At 33.7% G+C, this 10,512-nt stretch overlaps 2 protein-coding genes across 3 annotated transcripts; one reads left to right on the top strand and one right to left on the bottom strand.

Annotated features, from left to right (window-relative positions):
- Nucleotides 1–3,155: 3,155 nt before the first annotated feature.
- Nucleotides 3,156–7,749, top strand: LOC107829669 (beta-fructofuranosidase, insoluble isoenzyme CWINV1). Of its 2 annotated transcripts, none has more exons than XM_075251265.1 (6): nucleotides 3,156–3,934; nucleotides 4,630–4,803; nucleotides 4,988–5,838; nucleotides 6,576–6,817; nucleotides 6,916–7,015; nucleotides 7,377–7,749. In XM_075251265.1, the coding sequence occupies exons 1-6, from the start codon at nucleotides 3,784–3,786 to the stop codon at nucleotides 7,557–7,559; spliced, it is 1,701 nt and encodes a 566-aa protein (XP_075107366.1). In that variant the 5' UTR covers nucleotides 3,156–3,783; the 3' UTR covers nucleotides 7,560–7,749. The 2 variants fall into 2 exon arrangements, with proteins under 2 accessions (XP_075107366.1, XP_075107367.1); XM_075251266.1 differs by having other exon boundaries at nucleotides 3,656–4,129.
- A 1,905-nt stretch (nucleotides 7,750–9,654) lies between these two features.
- On the bottom strand, nucleotides 9,655–10,365 carry LOC107829664 (uncharacterized). The gene has a single exon (XM_016657121.1). The coding sequence runs from the start codon at nucleotides 10,363–10,365 to the stop codon at nucleotides 9,655–9,657; it is 711 nt and encodes a 236-aa protein (XP_016512607.1).
- Between the last annotated feature and the right edge of the window lie 147 nt (nucleotides 10,366–10,512).

The following is a 10,512-nucleotide window of genomic DNA, read 5'->3' as shown; positions in this document are numbered from 1 at the left end:
CAAGAGATCAGCCACATACTAATATGTACCTTTAACCTTTGTACCCTCCTGAAGAAGAAACAAATTTGCTAGACATAAACTAAATACAATACAATTAGAAAAAATAGATAAAGGAAACGAGAATATGGGTATACCAAACGGGGGCGTTCGGGGTGGTCGCCGGAATTTGGCCGGATTTTTAGTTGCCAGATTTTCGGAATGGAATTGATATCAATAGGTAGGTCTTGATGAGCTCTATCCGTTGGTATAGGTATTGTGGGGGTGGTAGTGGCCGGAACTTCAAGATTTTGGGCAAAAAAAGTGGCGGCTAAAGTTTCCTAGATCTAAAATTCAAGGAGTTTGAAGGGGTTTTGAAGGATTTGGTTTGGAGATATGGAAAGAAGAGGTTGTGGAGATTACATGGTGTGAATTTGAGAGTATTTGGAGGTTAGCCGCCGCCGGTGGGCGATTTCCGTCGGACGGCAGCGGTGGTGGGGGCGGATATGGGAGAGAGAAGAGAGAGGAAGAAGAAAAGAATTATGGGGGAAATGAGGGCATTTTTCAGATTTTTTAGGCTTTAAATACCTCTTGAGAGATCAAATATGAACCATTAGATCAAGGGGTGATCAATGGGTGAGATTTGATCTTGGGTCACTTAATGAAACGACGTAGTTATGAGGCAAAACTACGTCGTTTCAGATCCTTTCAAGGGCAGCCCCTTATCTTGCACTTTTGGCCACTTTTTCTTTCAAATTTAGCCCAATTTCTTCCTTAATCCTACTTATTAAACTAAATTTACACAAATAAATAAATTAATTAAGTAACTTATTCAAATGATCAATTAACTAGATTAATTTACCAATTAAATAGTTAGTTAATTCCTAAAATGCACAAATGAAGAAAGAACTATTTTTGGTATTTTTATGATAGGAAATATGCAATCAAAAACACAAAAATTGGAAAAATAATTAAAGTAACAAAACACTAATGACTTTAGGAGGTGTTTAAATAGTGCAAAAATTAGGTATGCACAACGAGTACCTATGCGTTGTGGTTGAGTCAAGGCATGCGGGTGGAATTTGTTTATCGAGAATAATTGCCTATTTAATTAAGATATTCATGCTTGAGTTTATTATTGATTATTTGATCATTATTATTCATTTAATTATTATTGAATATTTTGGAAGGTGAAGTCGGTATTCCGGTACTGAATTGATTGATGAGCGTATATCCCTGCATTTAAATACTCTTCCGAATTTATATTATTATTTTTATAGTAAGGAAGAGTGTTAAAGCACGAAGGGTAATATCGTGCCAATTATTATTATTATTATTTATTTATCAGTTTATGGGAGGAATGAGAGTAAAAGCACGGAGGGTGGTGCCATGCCATTTTCATATTATCAGTTGCTCATTTTATTGTCGATGAATTAATTGACTGTTACGTGACACTCCTCCTGCTGAAATTTCTATATCATTCCCCTTCGCATGTTCCCTCCCAAATTTATAAATTATTATTTATTGTGTTATTATTGCTATGTATTTATATATACTTGTACAGGTTATTTATGTATGTGTCTTGTCACTACTTCGTCGAGGTTAGGCTCGACACTTACGGAGTACATGGGGTCGGTTGTACTCATACTACACTATGCACTTCTTGTGCAGATTTTGGAGTTGGTCCCATCGGCGTACCATAGACGTACTCGGATTCAGCTACTCCGAGGAGACTTGGAGGTATAACTGCACAGCGTTCGCAGCTCTGAAGTCCCCTTCTATCTTATCTTAGCTGTGTATTATCTTTCAAACAGCTTGAATTTTATTAAAACCTTTATTTGTATTATTCTAGTAGCTCGTGCACTTGTGACATCAGATTTGGGGATGTATTTTGATGCTTCGATAGTTATGGTCTTTCGCACTTTATTTCAGTAATTGACTTCTATTTAATTTAATTTGCTTAAAAATAGTTAAGATCATTTTAATGTTTGTTTGCCTAGCAAGTGAAATGTTATGCGATATCACGGTCCTGAAGGTGGGAATTTCGGATCGTGACAGAGACTATATAGTAACATATATGGATTGAATCACATTTTCTATCGTCTCCTTAATTAGTGATTAATTTGATTGTCTCAATAATGAATTGTTTGATAACAAAATGATTAAGTTGCTTGATTTGTAACCGACCACACATTTATAAACTTATGTACAATATCACAAGCACTGGTGGAACCAGAATTTTCGTTAAGGGGTGTCAAAATATATAAAAGTAGATATATCAGAAAATTAAGGGCATATTCAATACATAATATATATACATATAATTTATTTTTTTTACCTAGTTACATAGTGTGTGGCTCCGCTACTGATCAGAAGACGTGTGATAACTACAATGTTGTTTATGTTAGTTTGACAACAATTGATAAAGTTTCATTTAGAGGGCATATATGACTAATCAAGGGCGGAGCTAGAGAGGCAGAGGTCCTTATCGTCGAAAAATTACATAATATATATAAAAGTCAAATTATTTTAATGTATATTTAATAGTTGTTGAAGCTCTTGTTAAAAATCCTATCTTCGCCCTATGACTAATATTTCATTGATGTGACCTATGAGCCCGTAAGAGGAGTAGCCTACACGGCAATAATTCAAACTGTTGACCAAGAGGCATAAGGGTAGGTTTGTCCATTCGCTCGTAGATCGGACCTACGCGGATGCTTAGTCAATGGTCCAGTTTTTTCTCAATCGTCTCATTTGGGCCAAAATACAAAATTGACCTGTCGTTGTCTGCAATAACTGTATTTGCTAGCAAGTCGAAATTAGAGCATGTAAATTTTTTTTGTATATGATACACACATATCTAATTTTTCGGATATTAATTTTGAGAACGACTAAAAGTATACATTTCTCTTTAGTTTGTTTACCAATGAGGCCCTAGTAGAGATATGGCGTCTGGTAACGGCAATTGTAGTTCTTAGTTTCTTACTGTAATATGGCCAAATTTTCATAATATTTGCCATGACATAATATTCATTATAATAAATTTGTGGCTCATGACATTTGCCATGACATAATATCCATTATAACAAAATTGTGGATCATGACATTTGCCATGACATAATATCCATTATTAAGCCAAGGATTTCTTGCTATAAATAGAGGAGTTTCTCCTCATTTGCAAATACACCAACAAGACTTGTCTTCAATTCTTGTTTCTTCCTTTCTTCCTTTATTAAGAGTGTTTTGTATGAGAATTAGTGTTGGAAAGCACTTGTGTGAACCCTTTCTTTGGAGTGATCTTGTGAGGTTATTCTCTTAGGGTATTTGGGATTAATTAGAGTGTTTACTCTAATTTTGTACTCTTATTGTTATAGTAAATTGCTCATCTCCGCTTGTGGACGTAGGACACTTTGACCGAAGCACGTTAAATTTGTGTCTTCTTTATCTACTTTAATTATCGTTGTTATCAACTTCCATTGTCTTTGTTATTGCCATTATACTGTTGTTTGGCTATATTCCGCACTACCCGGGTTCTCGATCCTAACACTTACCCATCATTAACGCATGTCAAGAAGAATGGTCCAATTATACTTTTCAAATTATGAAGAAAATTTCCAACTCCAACCTTGCACATGGCAAAGTTATAAATCAGCTGCTATGTTTGAACAATTTCAGAGGACACAACCAGTTTGAATATTAACGAATAAAAATAGAAACTTATATTGTTTGCATGAAGCATCAGAATATATGTTAAAATTCTGAAACATTATATTCATTCACATTTCATAGCAAAACCTAATTCCAAGAATGGCCAGCCTTAAACTTTATATTCCAGTTTTAATACTAATTTCTATTCATGTAATTCGGCAATTTGAAGCTGCTTCTCATGAAATAGAGACACCCGATCAGATATACAGGACTGCGTTTCATTTTCAACCTGCTAAGTATTGGATGAACGGTGAGCTGCTTTTAACTTTTCTTCGTTTTTATTAGTCCCACCTTAAGTAAATTAGCCATTGATATATAGTTTGAATCTCTGCTACTTTATTTATCCTAATTCTTGTGTTTTTTCTTGTTCTTTTTCTGTTGTTTATGTACGACTTTATGGTGATCAAATTCACAACCTTTGGTTATGGTTCCACAGATCCTAATGGTAAGTTTCTCAAGTTAATTCCCTCTTTGATCATTTTAATCTTAGTGTATTTGGTACGACGGAAATTACTCTCCAGAATATTCTTCACGAAAAATATTTTTCTTAAAAGTATTTTCCAGTGTCTTTGATGAATGACAAATATTTTTCTAAAAAACTTATAGTAAAAATTAACAATAATATTAGCAAATCAGAGAATGTTTTGACTGAAATTTCGAGTGTTGTAATCTTGTAGAGTGTTAGTTGGAATACCTATAAATAATATGAGTTAAGATATATAGTTGTAAGAAAACTAATTTTCACTCATAAATGAATGAAGTCATTTTTCTCATTTTTATGGAATATTTTTTCATAATCAAACGCATGAAAATAATTAAATTTTTTTCATAACAAACATTTTCCTCAAAAATAACTCCCGTGGTGCCAAAAGTGACTTTATAAATGCATGGTTAATTAATCAAATTGCTTAAACCAATTTATCTTTATCAAAATTATGGATGTAGGACCAATGATATACATGGGAATTTACCATTTCTTCTACCAATACAATCCTTACGATGCACAATCCGGAAACATAGTCTGGGGACATTCTACATCAACTGATCTTATCAACTGGACACCTCAGCCGCCGGCACTACTCCGATCAGAGCCTTATGATTTTAAAGGCTGTTTTTCAGGTTTTTAGAAATTATTTTCTCTTATTAAAGATTTATATGCCAGTATAAAATATAGCGTTCTCCTATTATTATTATTATTATTATTATTATTTTAAGAAAAATGAAGCAGCATGATTGGTCAGGATTTATATAGTTGACTTGGACCTATTTGGAATTGAGGCTTAATTGATGTAATTATTTTCAGGTTCTACAACAATTCTCTCCGGCGGAAAACCGGCAATTCTCTATACCGGAGTAGACTTCTCCGATATCCAAGTTCAAAATCTAGCCGTGCCCAAAAATTTATTGGACCCTTACCTTATAGAATGGGTAAAATCACCTTATAATCCACTAATAACACCTAATTCAGTGAATAAAATTGATGGTCAAAATTTCAGAGACCCAACTACTGCTTGGGTAAATCCTACAGATGGTAATTGGAGAATGGTAGTTGGAAATAAAAAAAATAACACAGGAATTGGTTTATTGTACAAAAGCAAGAATTTTATTGATTGGATTCAAACTGAACAACCTTTGCATTTTTTAAACAATTCTGGAATGTGGGAATGTCCTGATTTTTTCCCAGTTTCAACAATTAGTCAAATTGGTTTAGACACTTCAATTATGGGTCCAAATGTAAAACATGTATTCAAAGTAAGTGTAGCAAATTCTGATTACTATACAATTGGAATATATAATCCAAATAAGGATATTTTTGTCCCGGATAATGAATCCTTGGATATTGGATTAGGATTTAGATATGATTATGGAAAGTATTATGCTTCAAAAACATTTTTTGATAGTGCTACTAATAGGAGAATTTTATTTGGATGGGTTAGTGAAGCAGTAAATATTGTTGATATAAATAGTATTAGAGGTTGGGCTGGTCTTCAAGGAATTCCTAGAAGAATTTGGCTTCAGAAATCTGGAAATCAGCTGTTGCAATGGCCAATAGTCGAAATTGAAAAGCTTCGAATTAATAATCCAGTTGTTGAAGGTACTACTGCGCTTATGGCTGGATCAGTACGTGAAATATCCGGCGTCACAGCTACACAGGTAATTTAATTTTTTTAAGTTGTATACATTGACGTAATATTTTTCACATTATTTAACCAGCAATAACTAATGATTGTATTAAGATAGATTGTCTATATTGTATATACCTCTAAACGTACGGCACTTTGCCGTACCCTGTGTGAATACAAGATGTTTTGTGCATCGAGATGCTTTTTTAACCTATTATAATTGGTTTGTTATTATCTTTTATGTATCATATTTCTGATTTAAGTTTAACTTACAATACAAAAGAACTTTTACGCATCAAGTAACCTATAAAATAAATAAAAGTTGTTCATAAAAGCTGGATTAGTTACCTGAAAAATAGAGGAGGTTACCCACTACAACCGGGGCGAATCCACCCGCTAGGTTGGTAAGATTATCATATATTTATGTACAAAATCTATATTAGTTATTACAAGTACATTAAAGGAAATTGTTGCACCCCGCCACCTTTAAATCTGACTACAAGAAGTTAAAATGCGTAGTTATAGAAATTTTCTACATCCCAGTGTACATGAGTTAATCCTAACAATTATGTATCATACGGATTTAGCTATAATTACATTTAATCCATTGACTGTATATTTGACTGTATAAATATCTTACCCACAGTTAATGCTAAAACTTAATCCATTGAGCTAAACCTACGATTTATCAGCATATAATAATGATAAAAGTTAAAACCATGCCTTCCTTCTGTTATTAACTAATTATAATTATTATACTGTTTACAGGCAGATGTAGAAATTTCTTTCGCAGCGAAAACGTTGGAAAAAGCAGAGATATGGGAAGCAAATTGGACAAATCCACAGCAAGTTTGTAGCATAAAAGGTGCATCAGTAAAAGGTGGGATTGGACCATTTGGATTGCTTGTCTTGGCATCTAAGGACATGCAAGAATATACTGCAGTTTTCTTCAGAATTTTCAAAGGAAATAACAACAATTTTATAGTGCTCATGTGTAGTGACCAGAGCAGGTATATTTAATTTAATCTCTCTTTTTATTTTTCTCCTCGTCTAATTGTAATGCCTATATTTTTCCTTAATTAAACTTTCATTTTTCTACGTTGTGTAGGTCTTCCTTACACTTGCCTTCAACTGATTATGACAAAACTACTTATGGAGCCTTCTTGAATGTGGATCCTGTTCAAGAAAAATTGTCGCTAAGGACTTTGGTACGATAAAAAAAAGTCTATCTTTTGATGTTTGATTGTCAGGAAAAAGTGCTCGAAAACATAATTTCCACCAAAAGATCTAGGAAAACTACCTTATTATACTTTTGGGCAGAAATTATTTTGTTTCACAATTATTTTTCTTAATCACGCCCAGACATTAATTAATATTCAAAAGTTTATCGAAACACTCTCTATTTCACAAATATTATTCAAACTAAACATTGGATAACATTTTCCAACAAATAAGTCATTTTCCAAAAAATATTAAATGACTAATGTAATATCAAATACATATATACACCCAAAATATAATGGACATGTCATGAGAATATTATTTATATTGTGTTTTGTTTTTGTGTAGATTGATCACTCAATAGTGGAGAGCTTTGGTGGAGAGGGAAAAGCTTGCATTACAGCAAGGGTTTACCCAACTAATTTAGCAGTGGATGGTGGGAGCCATTTGTATGTCTTCAACAATGGTTCAGAGAATGTTGAGATCTCAAATTTAACTGCTTGGAGCATGAAAACAGCGCAGATCAATTGAAACAACCAACATAGATTTTCTTAGGATTAATATTGTGTTATTAATAAACCATGTATGCACATGCATACTTAGAGGCTGATTCAAAATTTGATCTTGATGGTTTCGACCTTTAAAGTTGTAGCAATGAACTCACACTACTCTTGAAATTATAATTTCTTAATCTAATCTTTATTGAGATTTCGTTGTTTTTCACTTATATATTTTTGTTCCGTATAAAAAATATTGGTTTTAGCCGTATAGCTCAAACACTACATCTGCCACCGTGACATGCATACTTGAATAAATTGTGTTTGTTTCTCACAAGTTGCTCACACCTCTTTATAACAGTCTCGTTTGTTCAGATATTTTTTGGTTACTATAGTGAAGTGGTGTTATACAGGACATATATTATAACATAACATAAAAATCAATTCCGAGAAAAACTTGATTTTTATAGTGAATGGTTGTTATAGAGAGATTTTGTTGTATAGAGGTATGACTATACCATGAAACTTCACAACAACAGTCAACATGAGCTCTATAAGTTCGTTCCTTGATTCTTGCAATTGATTGAAGGAATGAAAAACAACTAATTACATGGGTGTACAAATTTTATCCGACCCATACCTTGTCGAACGGTTTGAAATTTAATCATAATCCACTAAAATAGCAATATAGCATTCAGACAGAAGTTTTTACACTATTAGTGGAGTTAGTTATCATTTTTACCATCAGTGATATGATTGTGTGTTACATGCACACAACCTAAACTCGTCTGTGAATTAGATAAGTAACTGTTTGTTTTGCATTTGAGGGAATTCAAGGGTTGTATGGCTTTACAAATCTGGATAACAGTTAGTGCAGGCAGTGGCGGACCCACATGTACTCAAGGGGTGTCAAACGACATTTCTTCGTCAAAAAATTATATTGTGTAGCTAGGTAAATGTTTTAAAACTATGTATATATGCTACATATTGACACACTTTGGCTTCTTCGTGAGTTTATTTTTTAATATTTTGACCTCCTTAATGAAAATCCTGACTCCGCCACTGAGTGTAGGGACCAATTCAAGAAATCAAAATGCTACATTCAGTATATCCTGGAATGCTTCTCAATATGGGAGTTTTTAGGTTCCAAATTATTATAGACGCAAACTGAATAAAATTACTACTACCATATTCTTTTTCCTGGTTTCTGGAGAATTCAATGTGCAGAAAGATGTAGAAATATCTTAACTAGTGAATGCATCGGACTTTAACAAAAGCAGAGGCACTGAACATAAGTTGGACAAACCCACAAGTTTTATGGAGCCAAAAGAGTGCATCAATAAAAGGACTTGAAAGAGCACACAGCAGTTTTCTTCAGAATTATCAAACATGTGGTGCTCAATGCAGGCTTATTTGTTAGTGGTCATAAAATCATACATCACATATTGCACTATTATCATTGAAACAAAGCCCTGGGCTTGTTCACTATGTAGCAACATAATCACAATAACAATTTTATTTGTCTTTCTCCTAATTCCATTGCATAAAATGCGAAGCCCCCCTCCCCCCCCCCCCCTTCTTTTTTTTGTTTGGGGGAGGGGGTGAATGGAAGAGCGGATTACAAGGTGGGGAATCAAACCCTTGGTAACAAGGTAAAAGTTCAGGTAACCAACCAACTGAGCTACTAAGATTCCCCTAAAGAACCCCGTATGATCCTTTCACAAAATAAAATTTGTTATAAGTCTAATTAAGGTTTCAGGCAATGCTGTTCTTTTTTCCTTTTTGTGGGATATTGAAGTTTAATTACTTTGGATTTGCAAATCGATAACCCAACATTGGAGAGTTTAATCAATATAAGTAAATTATCTTAATTAATGACAATTAACAATATAAATCTTCGAACTTTGCTGATCGATGGTTGATCATAGATACAAAGAGTTTTCCACAATTTGCAATAGATCTAATAGTACTAGGATGCACGAAAGGACCAAAAAATCATACAATTTCTCAAACAAAATCAAGAACTGCGGGTATATGATTTAAACTGATCATTACTTTTTGCTCAAACTATGCATATATATATTTAAAAAATAATATAGTATTGATGATCACACTCGTTCTAAACTCACCTACTCTAAATTCTGAATTCGCATCCGAGAAGGCAACACAAACCGGCAAAGTGGACAAACCCTCTTCACAACTAACCAGTTCATTATACAGTTTCCATGGTACACATGAGAACAGGGCATTTTTCTTGCTTCACTTCCAACCTCCATCTTTTCCATGCATATCACACATTCCCTTCCCAACTCTGTTTCTTCTATTCTCACCTTCTCTAAACCCTCAACATATTTATTCCCAGCTGGAATTGCTTTGAATTGCACAGTATTCGTGTGAATCAAAACAAAGGAATCGTCAGGTTCTTCTAAAGAGTAATTGACAGCGATAGTAATAAAAACCTTCATTGGGAGTATTTTCTTGTTCCTGTTGTGGGGTTCATTGACAATTTTATCCGCACATAACAGCATACGATAAAACATATATTCATGATCATATACCTGCACTCCCATTATATCCAACATTCTTGTAACGCTGTGCAACGATAAGTTGTTGTATGGCATTCGATTACATCGCTCCAGAAATATTTCTGTTTTTCTTGTGATTTCTAAGCGGGAGAAATCTGGTTCATCATTATCTTGGTCTTGTTCAGGCAACTTCCGAAATTCAACTTCAATCTTGATGAAGAACTGGTCGTAACGTGTTGGTTCAACGCAGCTTATGTCGAGACTCTCATCTTCGTAGGCATAACAAGTATCATTCACTACTGGTGCATAATCCATTACAATGATGAAAAGTTTAAGTTTGAACAGGGTGATTACTGCATGGGAAGTTTTACTAGTGCTATATTATAAATTTTTAAAACGGGTGCAGGGCAGCATAAGGAAACCTTTTTTAAGTTGGAAAAGGATAAGTAAGTAGTCCTAAAA

Source organism: Nicotiana tabacum, chromosome 4, assembly GCF_000715075.1.
Source record: "Nicotiana tabacum cultivar K326 chromosome 4, ASM71507v2, whole genome shotgun sequence".
Taxonomy (NCBI): domain Eukaryota; kingdom Viridiplantae; phylum Streptophyta; class Magnoliopsida; order Solanales; family Solanaceae; genus Nicotiana; species Nicotiana tabacum.
This window is presented reverse-complemented; position numbering and strand designations above follow the sequence as displayed.

Bases quoted from the DNA above. Each gene is read 5' to 3' on its own strand.
- LOC107829664 (XM_016657121.1), bottom strand. From the start codon at position 10,365: ATGGATTATGCACCAGTAGTGAATGATACTTGTTATGCCTACGAAGAT.
- LOC107829669 (XM_075251265.1), top strand. From the start codon at position 3,784: ATGGCCAGCCTTAAACTTTATATTCCAGTTTTAATACTAATTTCTATT. The intron at 4,804-4,987 runs GTTTTTAGAAAT...AATTATTTTCAG, and splicing joins TTTTAAAGGCTGTTTTTCAG to GTTCTACAACAATTCTCTCC. The intron at 7,016-7,376 runs GTACGATAAAAA...GTTTTTGTGTAG, and splicing joins AATTGTCGCTAAGGACTTTG to ATTGATCACTCAATAGTGGA.